General features: G+C 33.9%; 1 protein-coding gene across 5 annotated transcripts in view; it reads right to left on the reverse strand.

The window, feature by feature from the left end:
• The window catches only part of NAALADL2 (N-acetylated alpha-linked acidic dipeptidase like 2), a 1358868-nt gene that overhangs the window by 550594 nt on the left and 786662 nt on the right, over positions 1–21612 (reverse strand). For all 5 annotated transcript variants that reach the window (XM_032340827.1, XM_032340857.1, XM_032340836.1 and 2 more), the window contains one exon: positions 761–1034. In XM_032340827.1, coding sequence (XP_032196718.1) covers positions 761–1034 — 274 coding nt within the window. The remainder of the gene's footprint in view (positions 1–760; positions 1035–21612) is intronic.

Genomic DNA, 21612 nt, shown 5'->3' on the forward strand with positions numbered 1-21612 from the left:
TGTTCTCCAAGTTCTCCATATATTAACTAGTTTAATATTCACAACAACCTTATAAAGCTAGAACTATCTTTATCTCCATCACAGAGATGAGGGAACTCAGCCCTAGTTAGGTAAGTAACAGTGGATAATTAGGGAACTGAGATTTGAAACTCATGTATGTGGCTCTGGAAGGCATGCCCATCAGCACCAGCCAAAAACCTAGCTAAGCTAGAAACAGTAAAGCAATAATCTATACCTGGCTCCTTATCTCCTGTGTTTTCCATCAAGAAAGCAGGAACACTATATTTCAAATCCTAAATCCGTGAATAATCACATGGATTTTCCACTTCCTTACTTAGGTGTACACAGGATCTCAAAACACAACTGCCTTCATTTCTATCCCTTATGTCCATACCAATCCATTAAAATTTGCCTCTTCCAAACCCCCCAAAATAAAATGAACATGTCTTATACCAACTAAGAACCCCCCAAAATAAAATGAACATGTCTTATACCAACTAAGAAAAATGTGAATAACTCGATCACATATTCAACGCATTGGAATTAAAGTCTTCTACCATGCTTTCATTTTCCAAAACATGACAAGAGAAAAAGGTCAGCCAATCCAAATCTTCCTTCCCCTTCCCTGGCACCTCCACACTGAGAACATTTAATGGTTACTTTTTTATGTTGCATCTTGCCAGTTAGTTCAATTTAGATGAAAGCTGTTGTTTTCTAATTCCATTTCACTATAAATGACAGAGACAAATGGTCATATTACCTCGAGAGTTCCTTTGGCAGAGTAGGCTGCATATGAGTAGAGCAGATCTTGGCTGCTATGGGTTCTGGCTTCTTCGCTGCAGGGCTGGCCATTAGGATGAAAGCATTGGCCGCTGCTGCGCAGAGTCACGGAGCTGGCAGAAGGGCCTGCCAGATTAAGCAGCACAGAGTAATTTGCAAACTGTACATCTTCTAGGCCCAAAGAAGTCCAGTGGGTCTTAATCTTCTTTGAAATTTCTGTGTCATCTTCACTTTTATACAGTTGTACCAAATTTCTGGAAGAAATTTAAAAAGAACACTCTAAGAAAAAGAAAAAAAAAAGTATTCTGTTGAGTTATGACCATTTAATATGTGAACAATTATTAATAGATGTGGGATATGAAAGATGAGTGGAACAGGACACCATACAAGAAACTCACAGTTTGTGGGAGGTGATGAGCCTGCAGAGAAATTAAAATAAATCAAAGCCCAATGAATTAAGTTCTTAAATTAAGAACTAATAAAGTACTATGGGATTGCAGAGAAGAGAGTAATTAATGCCAACTAGTTCTTTTATTAGTTCTGATCTTTCTATGGACATCAACATAATCCATTCAAAACTCAGTTCCAAAACTAGGAGTCATGCTGGTGGAGATAGTTTTGTATTGCAGTTAATACGATTCCATATAGAGTTATGTGATTAATATATAGCTATTGCTATTTAAAATGAGACAGAGAACACTTTTGATACAAATTACATGCCAAATTTCACAATCCTATGAGCACAATGATATTCAACAAAATCACTATATAATGGTGAAACCAACCACAGATTATCAAATCAATAAGAAATTGGCTTTTGTGTGTGCTTTCTGTAGCCTATATATTTATTCTTACACCTATTCCAAAATCTAGTGACACTATTGCTGTTTATGACATCCTAGAAGCCCCCCCCAAAAAAAAGTAAAAAAAAAAAATGTGCAGAACCTAGAAAAAAATAAGATATGTGAAATTTAAAAATAATAATCCAATAAAGTTTGTTTTGGGCTGGGATGCAAAGGGACCAGTTTCCTTTTTGGCAAAAATGTATATTCTTATAAGAATTTTATTGCTATCCATAATATTGCCTATACAAATGTTACCTAAGTGAATACTATTTTTATTTTGGTTCATCATATTGTTTTCCTCACACACAGTTGATTCTTTTAGGGCCCTATTTATACAATAACCCCAAAATGAAACACATCTGGAAATGTAATACAGAATACAAACATCAGAAAAAAAAAATACATATACGATAGTATAGAAAAGCATTACTGGAGACAAAATGTAGGGCTGTTGACACAGCTAAAAGCTGACTGATGCAATAATAAGTAATTTCCCAATTTTTTCCAAGGTTATTTCAATTTTTTAAATATGTAGTTTAACCAATTCTCAATGCCATGTTGTTTTGTGAAAGAGCTTATTGAAAGAATTTCACTTTTTATTCTGAATAAGACTGGTCTGCTTTCTGTGTATGTATGTCTGTGTGTGTGTTTGGCAGGGGAGGCTTTTTGTTTTTGACAAATGAAATTATATATATTTAAAGTGTACAACATTATTTGATATACATGTACATTATGAAATTTTGACAATCTGAACACATCTATTACCTCAGTAGTTACCTTCATGTGTGTATTGATCTACTCTCTTAGCAAATTTGAAGTATACAGTACAGTATTATTAACTATAGTCACCAGGCTGTACAGTAGATCCTCAGAAATTATTCATCCTGTAACTGAAGGCTTGTATCCCCTTGACCAACATCTCCTCTTTTTCTACCCCCAGTCCATTGACAACTATGATTCTACTATACATTTGTTTGTTTGATTTTAGATTACACACGTAAATAACAATATGCAGCATCTTTCTCAGTCTCTGTTTTACTGCACTTAGCCTCTGAGATATCTGTGTTATCATGGAAGGCATGATTCTTCTTTTTTTCTTTTTAAAGGATGAATAATATTCAATTGTACATCTATCTCACATTTCCTTTATCCATTCATCCATCCATGAGCACTTAGGTTATTTTCATACTTTGGCTATTGTGAATAATGCTGCAAAAACCATGAGTTCAAACATCTCTTCTGATTGCATTTCCTTTGGATATATACCCAGAAGTGGATTGCTGGATCATATAGCAGTTCTAGTTTTAGTTTTCTGAGGAATACCCATATTGTTTTCCATAATAGCTACAACAGTTTAGATTCCCACTAAAAAAGGTTATCTTTTCTTCACATCTTCACCAGCATGTTGTTTTTGCTATTTTCTTTCTTTTTTTTTTTTTTGTCTTTTTTTTCAGTTTTGTTTTTTAATAACAGACATCCTAACAAGTATAAGGTGATATCTCATTGTGGTTTTGCTTTTATTCCCTGATGATTAGTGATGTTGAGCACCTTTCACATATCAGCTGGTCATTTGGGCAACATTTTGAAGCTTTCTTTGCCCATTTTTTAATTGGACTATTTGTGGGCTTTTTGCTAATGAATTGTGTAAGCTCCTTATATATATTTAATATGAACCCATTGTCAAACATATATTGTGTAAATATTTCCTCTCATTCCACAGGTTCTTTTCATTTTCTTGTTGTTTCCTTTGAGTGCAGAAGCTTTTTAGTTTGATACAGTCTCACTTGTTTATTTTTGCTTAGTGGCCTGTGCTTTTGTTGTCGTTTTAATTAAAAAAAAAATAACTGCAAGGACAATATCAAGAAATATTCTTTTGTTTGTTTTCTTCTAGGAGTATTGCAGTTTCAGTTTCACATTTAAGTCTAATCTTTTTCAAGTTGATGTTTGTGAAAGGTAAAAGACAGGAGTTCAATTTAATTCTTTTGCATGTGAATTCCAGTTTTTCAACACTATTTATTGAAGAAACTATTCGTTCCCTATTGTCTGTTCTTTGTTCCTTTGTTGAAAATTAATTGACCAATTATGTACAGATTTATTTCTGGGTCCTCTATTCTGTTGCTTTGATCTATTTTTGATGATTGGATCTGTTTTCATTGGCCATTTTTGATTAAACAGATCACTCTATACTTTCAATGTCATCCCAATCAAAATTCTACCGGCATTTTTCAAAGTGCTAGAACAAATAATCCTAAAATTTGTATGGAACCAGAAAAGACCCTGAATTGCTAAGGAAATGTTGAAAAAGAAAAAGAAAACTGGGGGCATCATATTGCCTGATTTCAACCTTTACTACAAAGCTATGATCACAGGTACTGGTACTGGCACAAAAACAGACACATAGACCAGTGGAACAGAGTAGGGAGTCCAGATATGGACCTGCACCTCTATGGTCAAATAATCTTCAACAAAGCAGGAAAAAATATCCAGTGGATAAAAGACAGTCTCTTCAATAAATGGTGCTGGGAAAATTGGACAGTTATGTACAGAAGAATGAAACTTGACCATTCTCTCACACCATACACAAAGATAAACTCGAAATGGATAAAAGACCTCAATGTGAGGCAGGAATCTATCAAAATCCTAGAGAAGAACATAGACAGTAATCTCTTCAACATCGGCCACAGCAACTTCTTTCAAGACATGTCTCCAAAGGCAAAGGAAACAAAAGTGGAAATGAACTTTTGGGACTTCATCAAGATCAAAAGCTTCTGCACAGCAAATGAAACAGTCGACAAAACAAAGAGGCAACCCATGGAATGGGAGAATATATTTGCAAATGACAGTACAGACCAAAGATCTGATATCCAGGATCTATAAAGAACTCCTCAAACTCAACACACACAAAACAGATAATCGCATCAAAAAATGGGCAGAAGACATAAACAGACACTTCTCCAAAGAAGACATAAAAATGGCTAACAGGCATATGAAAAAATGTTCATCATCATTAGCCATAAAGGAGATTCAAATCAAAACCACATAGACATACCACCTTACACCAATTAAAATGGCCAAAATCAACAAGACAGTAAACAACGTGTGTTGGCGAGGATGTGGAGAAAGGGGAATCCTCTTACACTGTTGGTGGGAATGCAAGTTGGTGCATCCACTTTGGAAAACAGTGTGGAGATTCCTTAAGAAATTAAAAATAGAAATACCCTGCAATTGCACTACTAGGCATTTACCCCAAAGATACAGATAAGTGAGATGAGGGGCCATCTGTACCCCAGTGTTCATAGCAGCAATGTCCACAATAGCCAAACTGTGGAAAGAACCAAGATGCCCTTCAATGGATGAATGGATAAAGAAGATATGGTCCATATATACAATGGAGTATTATGCCTTCATCAGAAAGAATGAATACCCAACATTTGTATCAACATGGACAGGGCTGGAAGAGATTATGCTGAGTGAAATAAGTCAAGCAGAGAGAGTTAATTATCATATAGTTTCACTTACTTGTGGAGCATAAGGAATAACATGGAGAACATTGGGAGATGGAGAGAAGTGAGTTGGGGGAAATCAGAGGAGGGGACAAACCATGAGAGACTGTGGACTCTGAGAAACAAACTGAGGGTTTTGGAGGGCAGGGGCCTGGAGGGTTGGGTGAGCCTAGTGGTGAATATTATGGAGGGCATGTATTGCATGGAGCACTGGGTGTGGTGCATAAACAATGAATTCTGGAACACTGAAAAGAAATAAAATTTTTTAAAAATCATTAAACTTTTGAATATTTATAGTAAATATTAAAAAAAGAAGATATGGACTATACATACAATGGAATATTATGCCTCCATAAGAAAGGATGAATACTCAACTTTTTTTTTTTTTTAGTTTTATTTTTTTCAGTGTTCCAAGATTCATTATTGGTAATGAATCTTGGAATTCATTATTGGTAACATTTAATTATGTTAATTATTGATATGGTTTCACTTGTGGGGCATAAAGAATAACATGGAATACCCAACTTTTGTATCAGCATGTACAGGACTGGAGGAGATTATGCTGAGTGAAATAAGTCAAGCAGAGAGTCAATTATTATATGGTTTCACTTACTTGTGGAGCATAAGGGATAACATGGAGGATATTAGGAGAATTAAAGGAAAAGTTAATTGGGAGAAATCAGAGGGGGCGATGAAGCATGAGAGACTGTGGACTCTGAGAAACAAACTGAGGGTTTTGAAGGGGAGGGGGTGGGGGATTGGGTGACCCTGGTGGTGTGTATTACATGGAGAACTGGGTATGGTGCATAAACAATGAACTTTGGAACACTGAAAAACTAAAATAAAATTATTAAAAAATCTAAAAAAAAAAACCCAAATCACAGATCAATTTTTATGCCCCACCATAATATTTTATTTACTATAGTCTCATAATATAGTTTTAAATCAAGAAGTATGATGTGTCCAGATTTGTTCTTCCTTCTCAAAATTGCTGTGGCTATTCAGGGGTTTTCTGGTTCGACACAAATTTAAGGTTGTTCTAATTCTGTGAAAAATGTCACTGGAAATTTGAGAGGGATTGCACTGAATCTATAGATTACTTTGGATAGTATGTTCATTTTAACAGTATTAATTGTTCTAATCTGAGAACATGAGATAGCCTTCCATTTGTTTGTGTTTTTTTTTTCAAAATTTTTCACCAATGTCTTATAGTTTTCAGTATACAGGTGTTTTACCTCCTTGGTAACATTTATCCCTAAGTGTCTTATTATTTTTAGTGTTATTATAAATAGGATTTTTTTTAATTTCTTTTTCATACAGTTTGTTGCTAGTGTATAGAAATTGAACTGATTTTTTTTTTATTTTATTTATTTGACAGAGAGAGATCACAAGTAGGCAGAGGCAGGCAGAGAGAGAGAGGGAAGCAGGCTCCCTAGTGAGCAGAGAACGGGATGTGGGGCTTGATCCCAGAACCCTGGGATCATGACCTGAGTCAAAGGAAGAGGCTTTAACCCACTGAGCTACCTAGGTGCCCCAAAACTGATTTTTTTATATTGATTTTGTATCTTGTAACTTTACTGAATTTGTTTATAAGTTCTAATTTTTTTTTTTTTTGTGGAAGCTTTAAAGTCTTCTGTATATATAATCATGTCATGTATAAACACAGACAATTCTATTTCTTTCTTACCAATATAAATAAGATCTATTCATTTGTTTATTTATGCCTAATTGTTCTGGCTAGGACTTCCAGTAATATATTGGCTAGAAATGGACAGATTGAGCATCTTTCTCTTGTTCCTAATCTTAGAGGAAAAGCTTGTAGCTCTTCATTGTCAAGTATGATGTTAGTTGTAAACTTGTCTTTAGTAAAGAATTCCTTCTGTACTTAATTTAATGGAAATTTTTATGATGAAAGGATGTTGAATTTTGCCTTATGCTTTTTTTTCTGCATCTACTGAGATGATAAGATTTTTATCCTTCATTCCATTAATATGGTGTACCAAACTTATTGATTTGCATATTTTCAACCATCCTTGCATCTCAGGAATAAATCCCACTTGATCATGGTGTATGATCCTGTAAATATGCTGTTGGATACTGTTTGCTAATATCTTGTGTGGGGATTTTTACATCTAGGTTCATCAGTGTATTGACCTATAATTTTATTTCTCATAGTATTCTTGTCTAGCTTTGGTATTCATGTTAATGTCAGCCTCAGATCATGAGTTTCCACTTTTTGGAAGACTTTGAGAAGGACTAGCGTAAATTCTTTAAATGCTTGGTAGGCTTCACCACTAAAGCCATCTGATCCTTCACTTTTCTTGGTTTGGAGGGTTTTGATTACTGATGCAATCTCCTTTCTAGTTGTGGATCAATTCAGATTTTTTATTCTTCATGATTCAGTCTTGGGAGGTTGTTTATTTCTAAGAATTTAGCCATTCCTTTTAGGTTGTGCAGTTTGTTGGCATATAATTATTCATAGTAGTTTCTTATGTTTCTTTGTATTTCTCTGTTGTCAGTTGTAAAGTCTCCACCTTTATTCCTAATTTTGAGTTTTCTCTTTTGTCTTATTTAGTCTAGCTAAAGGTTTATTAATTTTATTTCTTAAAAAGAAAGCTCTTAGTGTCACTGATTTTTTTCTATTGTTTTCCTAATTTCTATTTCACTTATTTCTGCTCTAATCTTTGTTATTTCCTTCTTTCTGCAAACCTTGGGATTAGTTGGTTCTTCTTTGCTAGTTCCTTGGGGTGTAAAATTAAGTTGCTTATTTCAGATTTTTTTTTCCTTAATGTAGGTATTTGTCTCTATAAACTTTCTCTTAGAACTGTTTTTGCCACATCCCATAAATTTTGGCATGTTCTGTTTCTGTTTTTGTCTCAGGACTTTTTTTTTTTTTAATTACCTTTTCTTTTCCCCATGACACATCAGTTGTTCAGGAGTATGTTGTTCAATTTCTACATATTTTCATTTTTCCACTTTGTTCCTATTATTAAATTGTAGTTTAATAATATTATAACCAGAAAAGATATTTGGGGGATATGTGGGTGCTTCAATTGGTTAAGCATCTGCTTTTGGTTCAGGTCATGATCTCAGGGTCCTGGGATCAAGCCCCGCATCAGACTCCCTGCTTCTGCCCCCATACCCCAGCTCATGCACTCTCTCTAATAAATAAAATCTTAGAAAAAGAAGATATTTGGTACAATTTCAATGACTTTAAATTTCTTAAGACTTGTTTTGTGCCCTAACATATGATCTATAATGGAGATGTTCTGTGTGTGCTTAAGAATGAATATACTATTGCCATTGGATGGAATGTTCAGTATATGTATATTAGGTCCATTTGGTCTAAAGGGTAGCTCACATCCAGCATTTCCTTATTAATTTTCTTCCTCAATGAGATATCCACTATTTAAAGTGAGGTATTGAAATTTACTACTATTGCATTTTCTGCCTTCAGGTATGTTAAAATTTGCTCAATACAGGGGTTCCCATGCTGGGCGCATGTATATATGATTGTTACATTATCTTGATGAATTCAAACCCATTATATAGTGAACCTCTTTGTCTATTTGCAGTTTTCACATGCTATTTTGTCTCATATAAGATTGCAGGGGTCCTCAGAGGGGAAGGCCATGGGGTAAGCAATAGCAACAAGGGCTGTTGGGTTGAGAATAAAGACTTCTGGGAACTTCCTGCTTCTTTTTCTCTCATGGGGGACATTGTGATATTGTGGCCAACAATGTGTCTCTTAATTCCTGGTCAGCTGGCAGCCCCCTTGCAGTGGTGATAATATTGGTATCTGATGCATGGACACTCTTAAAGCAATCACAATGCCAGGATCTAGAGTATAGGCACTTAGAGAGTGATAGTGGCCCCTGAGATTCAGGCTCTAGCAAGCCCACAGCAGCAGAGACTCTAGTGCCTGAGCCACAGGCATACACAAAGTGTCAACTATATCCAAATCCAAACTGTGGGTACATGTAGAGCAGCCATGGCTGCTAGGGTTGAGGAATGTGCATGGATGGGGATTGGGGTGGCAGCCCTGGTCCTATGCATGTGCAATGGTAGCTCTTTCTGCTGGAAGAGGGTACAGTAGCATCTCCGTCTCCTAGGGATCTGTGGCAGTGATAGCTTTTGATTACTTCAGTGGTGAAAGCTGCTGGTGCCCTCTGAGGATCAGGCCACTGAAGTTTGCACCAACAAACATTATGGAGTTTCCACTGTGAAAACTATGGGGTATCTACGTCTCAGGCTCCCTATGGAAAAGATTGCTAGAGTCCTCCACAGAGTTGGCCACTAGGAACCACAGTGGCATCTACTGCATGCTTGCTACTGATGGCCTCTACCTTTCTTCTTGATTCCTAACCATTTTGGGATGTCTCAGCTAAGCTGGTCTCTACAATCTTTTCTGTTGAGTTAGTGTCCATTTCTGGACTTAATTGGACTCTTAAGCCCTCCCGAGGCTATTTTAATTCTTGGATAGCTAACTGTTATTTTTGGGGAGTTGAAGCTTAGTATATCTTACTCCCTCATCTAGGTCTCTATCCTGTTCTTTTGTTCCTATCCTGATTTCTGTATCCCCATCCTCTTTATTGCTACTGAAGTTCTCTCTGCACTATTTGGGGTAGGGCAAGTAAACTAAATGAGTTGCACCTTTACTCAGTTTGAGGAGAAAGTTATTTTGATAAATACATCAATAATGTTCTTTTGTAATATGTATAGAGTTGCAAAACATGTATTTTATTTACAAAATTTATCTTAATATGGTCAACATTAATAGAAAAAAAATAAATTTCAATTAGTTTTTGTTTTTTTTGTTTTTGTTTTTATTTTTTTGCTCTTCTACTCAGCTAATTGATGAGCATGAATCCAATTCTGAGTATGTAAAATGATTAATCTGCTATTTGTTTTGCTGGTCTCAGTTCCAAAGAGCTTAATGGTATAAGCAACCCCCCGAAACATTAAATTTGTTAAGGTAAGATGGTCTTAAAAAGTAAATCTTTAGGGGCTCAACTGAAGAATCAGTAATGAATTTCTAAGTACTATTAAGTACCAAGCTTAAATTCCTGAGGAGAGGCTATCTACATTTTCTACCTCATTCTGAATTGAAAGATATATACTTTTTGTATTATAATTTCATTTTTAATATTATGAACAAATTGAATATATAAAGAACATATACAAAATATAAAGAATAATGAAAAACAACACAGCTTATGAAATAAAGCATCTCTGATATTACTGAAGTCCCCTCGGTACTCTTTATTTTATCACTTACCTTGGTGTCCTATGGTAACCACCACCACAACCAGATTTTTTTTCTTTTTTTTGTATCTCATTGCCTTCTTGTATAGATTTAATATTTATGTATGCATATGGCCTTAACAATTCATCCCTTATTTTTTGAATGCTTGCTTTTATATAGTTGCCATTTTACATATATATTCAGTTTTTTTCCCATCTTTATTGAGATATAACTGGTATGAAACATGTTAGAAGTTTAAGGTGTACAATGTGTTAATTTGGTACACTTATTACAAAATGATTACTACTGTAATGTTAGCTAACATCTCCACACATCACGTAACTTTCATTTCTTTTTTGTAGTGAGAATGTTTAACATCTAGTCTCTTAGCAACTTACATCATGGTGATTATAGTTAATATAGTATATATATACTATATATAATAACCATATGTATATAATATAGTTAATATATGTATTCTTTTGTGATTTGCTTTTCACCGAGATTCCTCCTCATTTATTTATTCATTTCCTAAGATAAATATTTTAAAGTTGTTCCCAGTTTTCCATTATTATAAGTACAAAGAAGTTATAATACAAGGAAGAAAGGAAGACAATAATTCATTAGACAAGCTCTTTCCTTTTTAAAAGGAGAAAATAGATAAAATTAGAAAATAACAAACACATGGAAGTAACTTAAAAAACAACTGCAACAAGCTATGAGAACATCTACACAACTCAATGTAAATCAACTTTCTATGAACACCTGGATGATAGAATTTTTTCTTTGTCCTCCAGATCCTCCCTCTGCCCCATGCCCAGAAGGTTACCCTTTATGAACCTTTATCAAACCCCTTGGCTTCCAGTCAGTTTCAGGCTCAGTCAATGGGAAAGGCATGAGAAGAGACTTTCCCCCACCTACATCTTTTCTTCCCTGAAAGGGCACAGGAAAATATACATAACTAAAGGAACATTCTTATTTATATTTCCTGACAGACATATGCAAGTGTTCCTCTAGTCAGGGAGGGAGTATATCTTTACTAAGAACTGCCAAAATGCTTTTATTTATTTATATTTACATTAAAGATTTATTTACTTACATAAGTATCTCTACAGTCAATATGGGGTTTGAACTCAGGAGCCCAAGATCAAGAGTCACATGCTCTACCAACTGAGCCAGCCAGGAACCCTGACAAAAAACTTAAAAGGGTTTTGATTACATAACTATCTGCTCTGCATGAGAGTTCTGATCCCTCCATTCCTCACCAATGCTTGATGTTGTCCTTTATTTTATATCATTTTATATTTATGCCAATGTGGCAGGTATGAAATTATATATCATTATTTGTTTAACTCAAAGTACCATTACTGAGTTGCAGGATATGCTATGCAATTTTACAAAATGTTTTATACCACTAGCACTTTTAAGAGGTTCTATTTTCAGTATACCTAATTTCTGCTAACCAATGAGCATAAAATTATATACCAATGTATCTTTCACTTACATTTCCATAATTAATAATGAGGACATTTTCATGTATTATTTAGCTATCTATGTTCCCTTTTCTGTGCTGTAACAGTGTATTTTGCCTTTATCATGCTCAAGTTTTTTCTATAGAAACTTCTTTTTAGGTCACATAGGATACTTTGTTCCACCAGTTTTTGGCTTCTCTTTCATTTTCTATTGTTTTGTTCTATGATGAATAGAAAGTCATAATTTCAATGTGTATAATTTTAATATTAATGCATTGGTCTATGCACTTTTTTTGATATGCTTAAGAAATTCTTCTCAAACCTGAGGTGATAAAATGACTCTCATTTTTTCCTAACATTTTAAGAAATCTGTTTTTAAATATTTCAGTGTTTACCCAGAATGCATTTGCATGTTTTGGGGGTAGGGTATGAAGTGGAATTCAGTATCACTTTTTTTCCCCATATGAATAACCGTTCTAGTACCATTGGTGAAACTCTTCACTAATGTGTAACGGCATTTCTGTCGTTTATGAATTTCCATATGTGTGTGGGTCTGTCAGGGATCCCCAATCAATTCCATCAGACTTTTTGATTCATCTCCATTATAATATGCTATTTTAATTAGTCTGACTTTCTAATACATGTTAATATTCAGAATGGCAAGTCCTCCTACTTATACTTCCTCAAGAAATCTTCACTATTTTTTTAATAATGGAATGAGCTTATCAATTTCCTTGTCAAGATTGTATCTGGAACTACCCTGAAACTGAAGATCAATTTGGAGAGAAATGTCATTCTTATAATAACATAAAAAGAAGTTCTTAATATATCAAATAGCAGTCAATGCTAATGTTAAAAGTTTTAAAATTAAAATATTTTTCTGATTGCTGGTACTAAGGAATACTATTCCATTCTATCAAATAATCCTGCTAATTTCCCTTACTATTGATAATATTCCTTGAGTTTTCTCATAAAATTCCTTGCATTTTCTACATTAAAAAAAATTGTGTGATAAGCAAATTATGAGGGTTTTATTATTTCCTTTCTGGTCACTTATAGATGTTATTACTAGCAGGTTAAAACCTCCAGGAAATATTTAATAAAATATTTAATAAGGTGTGATTGTGGTCCTCTATTTCATATTTTAAATATCAGGTTAAGAATGTTCCTCCCATAAAATATGTTTTATGAGTCAGTATCAAATTTTATTATAAATTCTGATACATTTATTAAGAATTATATTATCCTTTTTTAAAGTGATGAGTTATAGTAATCAATTTTTTAGCATTCAAACTTGCATCCCTAAGGTTAACTTTTACTTAGTAGAATGCATTATAATTTTGGGCTATTATGTGATTTATTTTGCCAACATTTTGTTTATAATTTTCATGTCTATTCTTAGAAGTAAATTTGGAGGCAATGTGTTCCTTTCAAGCATTGTTTCTGTCTGATTTGGCTTGAAGTTATACAAACCTCAGAAAATGAGATAGTGTTCCTTCTTGATCTTTCTCTGGGAGAGCTTGAATATGATTATAATTTTTGAAAGATAGAAATCATTCTTAAACTGGGAGAGTTTGAATTTGATTATAATTTTTGAAAGACAGGAATAAAACTAAACATTGTCTGTATTTGATGTTCTTATTATGAAAGAACTGTGAACTACTGATTCAATATCTTTAATGCTATGAGAATTTTATTATTTCTTCCTTGAATCATAGTTCTTCCATTGTTCCCTGTGTCACCTGCTATTAATCCCCAAAGTACTAGGTTTCTGGATTCATCACTTGTCATAGCATTCTTTCCTAAGTTTTGGTCCCTTGGGGATTTCTCTAACTATTCTGTTAGCTGAGGATAGTAGTGTTTTAAAGGAAGTTTATGTATACATTACTTATGTAAACATAAACTTACATTTTCAGCATACTTATTTTTAAATGCTACAATACTGCCAAAACCAGAAATGCAGTAACTCAGTACCCAACTTCCATGTAAGACATGATTCTTCATAAATACTGATTGCTATTTCCACAACATCCAAGCAGGGAAACTCTGCAAAAGTAGTTAAGAATAATGATCCATGTTTGTTGTTGTTGTTGTTGTTGTTGTTTTTCCCCTACAGTTCTATAATGTAGATAATTTATTCAAAGATGATTGATATATCATTTTGCCACATTTTCCCACTTGATAGAGATTTTCAAATGTTTTCCATATTTTGATGGTTGACTGGATTTAAAAGAAAATTAAACCCTTTTATAGTAATCTGAAGAGAACTACTGTATCTATATATCTATATCTATATAAAGCATCCTGAAAAATATTGATGAAGTTTTTGTATATACATAGTCATAAAATCACTGGTCTTTAAAATATGATAGCAGGAACAATATTTTAAATACATATTACCTAACATTTCAAATAATTAATAATAAGTTAATAAATTCTTGTTCAAATCCAATTCTCCCAAGATTACTTTTCAATTCTGTTGCCTTTAAAACTGCATTTTAAATTTGTCAAATTATTTATACTGATCTTGTCCTCCTCCCAAAAAAGACTTAAGTGGGCTATGTGAGTTCCATGTGACCTTTAAATCTAGATTTTTCTAAATAAATCAGTGGCCACTAAGAAAAATTCTTACTGATACAAATGATTTTTTTTTAATTTTTAAAAAAATTTTATTTATTTATTTGACAGAGAGAGCAAGCTCCCCAAGCAAGGGGAGCAACAGGCAGAGGGAGAGAGAGAATCAGGCTCCTTGTTGCGCAAGGAGCAGGGTGCAGGTGCCATGTGTGGCTTCATGCAGGGCTCAATCCCAGGACCCTGAGATCATGACCTGAGCCAAAGGCAGAAGCTTAACTGAGCAACCTAGGCACATCAAAAGATTCTAGTCATGAACCACTTCAAATCACTTAGAATATTAAAATGCCTAAATTTTATTGAAACTTTCTACCATTTTTCTTAATGTTTTCCCCCCCTGCAATGGGTATTTTGGGATTTATGGTGAATGGTTCTGTTATAATTAGGTAATTTACTATATTCAAAGACAAATGTTATTAAGTAATTAACTGCAATATAATCTCAATTTACTAATTTCAGAGAAAGCTGCAAATCTGTGAGTGTGTCACCTAAAATCACAAGGTATTTGACAGAAAGTTTTACTTTGCCTTAATTTTTAAAATAAGAGTTTCCATGGGCCAGTAATCTTGGCAGGCAGCATAATGAACCGTCATGCCTGAGACTTGAATTTGGAAGTTTTGCATTAGCATTCCTTTGGCCAGTGGAGACTGGAAATGGGAGGATTTTGGCTTTGGTAGACAAAATTCTGTTTATATCAATGTTCAACACCTGCTACTGGATGAGCCACAGAACAACACTGATGCTAGAATTGGAGGAAGCGATGCATGTAGCATTCCTAGCACCAGGGTGAGTGCCAAAATTACATTGTAAATGAATGGGGAAAGAAAACAGCTAAAGAAACATACTAGCTGAGAAAAACCCAGAACATTTATTAAAGTTCACTGAGATTTTATTGTGTGTGTACACAATAACATGCGCAAGAACTCATACTATACCAGCTGGTATTTTTCGCATACGAAAAAATCAAAAATTTCTTTAAATTTGTTATCTGACTGGCTATCCAATGTAGTAAAGTTCCGTGAATGATGTACTATATGTGTGTAGTGAATTTAAACACTAAAGCATGTCCTGTGAAATTCTCCCACTGGCCCCTTTGCTCTTCAAAGGGTGAAGACCGATCTGGTTTCTGTCACTAGGTTTTCATTTCCTAGAATTTTACATAGAATCATATAATAGGGCTGTGTTTTATCTGACTTTATTCACTCAGCATGCTTTTTGAGATTTGTCCATGTTTTTTTTTTTATGTATCAATGATTTACTTTTTTTTTTTAATTGCTGTTTTCCATCTTATGGAGATACCACAACATTTATTCACTCACCTGTTAATGGACACTAAGCTTGGTTCCAATTTTCGACTATTGCAAATAAAGCTACTATTACAAATTAAGCTACTATAAAAAAATAAATGAATAAACACTAAAGCACAAACTGATTCCTTATCTTTTAATTTTGCTTTGGAAATATAAAGACTAAAAGATGTGGTAAAATTGCATCACAAATAATATCAAGAAATTAAGTTGTCAGGAGAACATGGCAGCATCCCCTCACCTGCCTTGCTAGCCAGCCACTAACCTGTGCCAAATAAAAGCATGATTACTTACTCAACTATTTCTTACCTTCTAAAATAACATACTAATTGTAAATCATGTGTTGAAAATATACTGTTAGGACTGAAAACATTGTACAGATTCGTTGCATAAAAATCTTTCAAATACTTTTACCATTTTATAACTAAGGAAATTGAAAATCAGGTAATATAATCAAGATGGAAAATGTTCCAGATTAAATAAATCAGATTTCTACTATACTACATAGTATTTCAGATACCCACTACACTACTTAGCTCTTTGGAAAAAAGATAGTCTCACCATCTTAAGACACTTTCCAAATGCTAAAAATACCAAGTGTTAGGAAGCACAGATATTCTGGGTAAAATAATCACAATCAGATGGTGTGAAGCTCGAAGAAAGAATTTACTGGTTATGAGAAAGTATGATTGAGAAAAATCAAAGGATACAATACAAAGAATACAATACACCAAATTTCAGAGTTTGGGAGTCATCTAAATAAGAAAGAAGAAAACTCCTCCTTATACATTTCTTTAGAAAAAAATTGGCACATAAGTAGATTATCTGAAGGAGATCTTAATATCCCCTCTCTTTGTGCATTAGGTGCCTTAAGGAAGGCACCTAATGTAAAGAACATGGCACATATAACTGTCTGCTTTGCAAGTTATGAAATGTTGCTGATGGACCTGGTGACTTCCTGCTAAGTCCCTAGCATAAAGATCAATGAGTATTTATTTAACTAATCATATTTCTTTCAAACTTGTGTTTTGCAGACAGTAAAATACAATGTCACAAAATAGTAAGTAAGTTTTATTAAAAACCAGAACACAGAGAAATAAAATAAAATACCAACACATCTGTTATGACCTGGTGGGGGAAAAAAAAAAGAAAAAAAAAGTCTAGTGATATAATTATGTCTTCGACCCTTGCATATAGGATATAACTTCATCTCTAGCATACCTGGATTACAATTTAAAAACATAGTAGTGGGGTGCTTGGATGGCTCAGTGGGTTGAACATCTAACTCCTGGTTCTGGCTCAGGTCATGATCTGATCATAATGTCTAATTTCTGAGACTTTTTCTGTTTTTCAGAGAGAATTGCTGTCAAGGGTTACTTTTCAGATTAAGATACCTTAATTTACCTAAACCAAATCTAAAAGCAGACTAACAAAATGGTCAAGTTAATCCAATCAGTAAGACATTACAAGTAGTTTCTGAAGGTGGTGGAAATGGGATAATTGGGTGATGGGCATTAAGGAAGGCACCTAATGTAAAGAACACTGGGTATTATATGCAACTGATGAATCACTAAATTCTATTGTTACAGAACATGGACTGGATCCTGATGGAAGAACCATCCGTACTCTGAGACCTTGGAGGATCAGAGGTTTATTTAATGCCTGCGGGCTCAGAGGAGGGGGGATCTCCCAAGGTCTGAGCCCTGAGCACAAACAAAGGGGATATTTTAAACACTTTCAGGTCCTTATCTGTGACACTGTTAAGCCCAAGGCAGGACAGGCCGGAGGGAAAACCCAGAATGGCTCTGGGGCAGGCACTGGGAGTCTCCTGCTGGATTGGTCAGCCACTTTAGAACACAGATTTCCCTTATCAGTACCTCTGAAACTAATCATACAGTACATGTGAACTAAATTGAATTTAAATGAATAATTTAAAAACATTTAATATCATCTTCTTGGCTCTAAATCAATGACATAAACTTGGGTGGTATCAATATTTACAGGGACTTATGATTTAAAGAATCACTACTCCATGATCCAATGTTTCTTTAGGTAATTGAACACATTATTAAATAAGTATCAGGAGAAATGTTTCATTTCATTAAAATTGTAACAAAAAATGTCTACTCTCCATCATACTTCAGAATAAGCATATTTACTCAGAATGTTTTTAAGTACCTAAAACACTAACATGATTTTCTTTTCTTGGCATTAACACAAAATTAATCAATATTACTTATTTTGAAGAATAAACTTTTTAAGGACAAGTAGTGAGTCTTATCTCTTTCAACACATCCTTAAACTCTAACTACAATGTCTTGCACCTGGTAAATGGTAACTGCAACAAATTTTCAGTAAATATTTTTTATAAATAAATATGCCTTTAAAACTATATTAAAATATAATTTTGTCACAATATCTACCTTCCTTCATAGGCAGACTCATTTCAGCAACCTAGAGTCAATCTCTATTAAGTAATACTACATGACAAATTGCATAAATCATGAAAAAATGTTAATACACCCAAATTCATGAAACGAATTGAAATCAATCTGTGGAGATGTCTGGCCATTGGAAATCATGACAGTATGGAAACAAATATGAAAATTCTAATGCTAAAATGATAGGAAATGAGAGTTTTGACAAGAAGAGCATATTGCATGTTGTGTTATTTGAATAAGCTGTCATTTACGTACTTCATCTTTATTGTACACATGAAAAAAAAAATGAGCAGCATTGAGCAGCATTGAGTGGTACTGATGTTGGTATATTTCTGACATATATTATTCCTAGAGGGCCAGAACATAATCTACTGAACCTAATGAATAACCCAAGACACTTGGACAGCTGACTGTCAACAAAAGATTGACAGGGGTTAGTGGGTGAAAGGGAAGATGGGACCTTTAGGAAGAGTAGGATAGTGAGTGGAAAGATTCTGGATTTTGGATTTAGCAAAAGAGGGCTTAAATTCTTTTTCTTACACACAAGCTAGACGACCTTGGACATATTGGTATATTTGGAGCCTCAGTTTCAACACTATACTTAAATGAGAAAACCTATGTAAAATGCTTAAGCACAATATCTAGAATTTCTAGGCACCTACTAAACGTTACTTTCCTTTCTCTTTCTTTCCTAAGTGATCTGTTCTAAGTCCTAAAACATATATATATGACATAAAAAAATACATATATATGACTTAAACTTAATTTTGATTTATGGACAGAATTATAAAGACCTATTTGCCATCTTTCCCTTTTCTTCTCAAAACATTCATGATGTCTGAATATACTGACACCTGAATTTTGAATTCTGGACACTGAATTCAAATTTTTATGTGTTTTCTTTCTTTTATTCAAGTCATCAATTTAATATTAGGATAGGAGCACAGTGAGAAATTTAAATTTAGAAGCAAGAATCTCATTATTGATCATTCTTTATAGAAAAATTAAAATCATCTCTCTTTAAGAGTCCCCCCCCCATTATGTAACCAATGTATACTTACCATTAGGGGGTGGAGATAGAAAATACAGATAAGCAAAAAGTTAAAAAAAAAAAAAAAAAAGAATGTGAGAAAATGATCCCAACAGGAAAATGCCCTACAGGTAATCAAAAAACTGTACTACCAGTTGGCAAGATTAAATTCACAACTCAAATACTTTTGAAAATAAATATCCTTAATAGTTACTGCTACTTATACTGTTGACATCCCCAACATTTTCTGATTGTCTGCTCTGTGCTTGCCATTGTTTTAGGTGGTTTATGTTTATAAACTCAAATCTGGCACATGGAGTTTTAAATTATATTAAAATTAGCCTAGAAAAATATTGGAATAATTTCCAAGCTTTAAGAAAAGAGATTTAGGGGCTCTTGGGTGGCTTAGCCAGTTAAGCAGTTCAGTGTCTGCCTTAGGCATGATCCCAGGGTCCTGGGATGGAGCCCAGTATGTTGGTTTAGGGTGTCGGGCTTCCTGATCAGCAGGGAGTCTGCTCATCTACCCCTCCCCACCTGTAGCAAGTATGGGCTCTGTAGCAAGTATGGGCTCTCTGTTTCTCTCTCTCAAGTAAATAAATAAAATCTTAAAAAAAGAAAAGAAAGAAAGAAAGGAAAAAGGAAAGAAAGAAAAGAGGTCTAGAAATAGCATCTCTGCGCTGTCCCAAGTCAAATACTGGTACTTCATAAGATGAGTTTCTAATCCAGGTTTTCAAAGTGTGGTCCACTTTGGATTAGAGACTTCTAATCCAAGTCTCAAAGTGTGGAAAGTTCAAGCCCCCTTCAGTTATCTATGAGATCATCGCAATTATTTTTATCATAATACTAAGATGTTATTTGCCTTTTTCACTGTGTTGAAATACGGATTCATGGCGCAGAAGCAACAGTGGAAAAAACTTCTGGCCCTTTGGCAGAAGTAAAACAGTAGCAACAAACTTGCCTAATTATCATTGAGTCCTCCATTATCATCCTCTTGCAGGAAAAAAAAAAAGTCAGTTTCACATAAGATGGATATTGATGAATCTCTAAAACTTACTAATTTTATTACATTTCAAACTTGAGCACACATCTTTTTAATAGTCTTTGCCATAAAATGGAAAATGCACATAAAGCATTTTTGCTGCACGCTGAAATGTAAGTTTCCAGAAAAAGCACCTGTTTAAACTGTGAGGTAATCTAGTATTAGTTTTCATGAAACACCATTTTTACTTAAAATAATAACAAATAAATAAACTCTGATGGATCAGGCTTTTGATATTTGGAAGATATTTCTCAAAAATAAGCAAAGAAGGACTTGAAGAAAATAGCAGTTTTGGGTGCCAATGAAAATACTTAAGCTTTCTAGTAAGAACTATAATTTTGGAAAATTTGCATTTGCACAATGAGCTTTACAGATTTGTAATCCATAAAAATATTTCCAATGAGATTAGTGATAATATAAACAGTTTTTTTTTTTAATGTTGCATAATGAAGTATGTCAGTATTGGGAAGATCTGTATTACTCAGTGAAGCAATATTTTCCAAGTAAGCAATGTATGGCACAAAAGTGTACATAGGGAGAAGACCCAATTAAAATATAAGATTGGCCATTTTATTTTTAATATAATAAAGTATGAAAAGATTATTAACAGTTTCAGATTCTACATCATAACTATTTAGAAACTGTCACTTGTTAAGTTTTGATATGATTTTAAATATCCACAAAGGCTTTTGAAATACATTATCCTTTTCCAACCAAATATGTGTGTTAGGCCAGATTTCCTTAGAATAGGTCAGCTACATCAGTATATGCAACAGATTGAATACAGAAGCAGATGTGGGTCAGTCTTTTATTAATCCAGATACTGGAGAAATTTGAAAAATATAAAACAATGCCACTCTTCTCATTAATTTTTTCTTTGAAAAACATATTTTTATACAATGTTAGTTTGTTAATATGTTGCCAAATTTCTATCATCTTTTTAAAGATTTTTTTTTTTTAAATTTGAGAGAGAGCAATTGTGGGGATGGGGAAGGACAAGCAGACTCTGCACTGAGCAGATCTCAGGACCCAGATACCGTGACCTGAGATAAAATCCAGTCAGATGCTTAACCCACTGAGTCACCCTGGCACCCTGGATTTCTACCATTTTTAAGTAATTTTCAAAATTTCTCAGTTTTAATCCTAATATAGTAATTATGGACATATATCATCTTCATAAACACAAACTCTTAAAGTTCTCAATAATGTTGAAGCTTGTAAAGTAGTTCTGAGACCAAAATATTTAAGAACCACTGCTCTACTCCATGTTTAAATGTAGATAGCAATGGGAGATGGCTAGAAACATCTTCAATACACCA

The sequence above is a fragment of the Mustela erminea genome, chromosome 1 (assembly GCF_009829155.1).
Source record: "Mustela erminea isolate mMusErm1 chromosome 1, mMusErm1.Pri, whole genome shotgun sequence".
In the NCBI taxonomy this organism is placed as follows: Eukaryota; Metazoa; Chordata; class Mammalia; order Carnivora; family Mustelidae; genus Mustela; species Mustela erminea.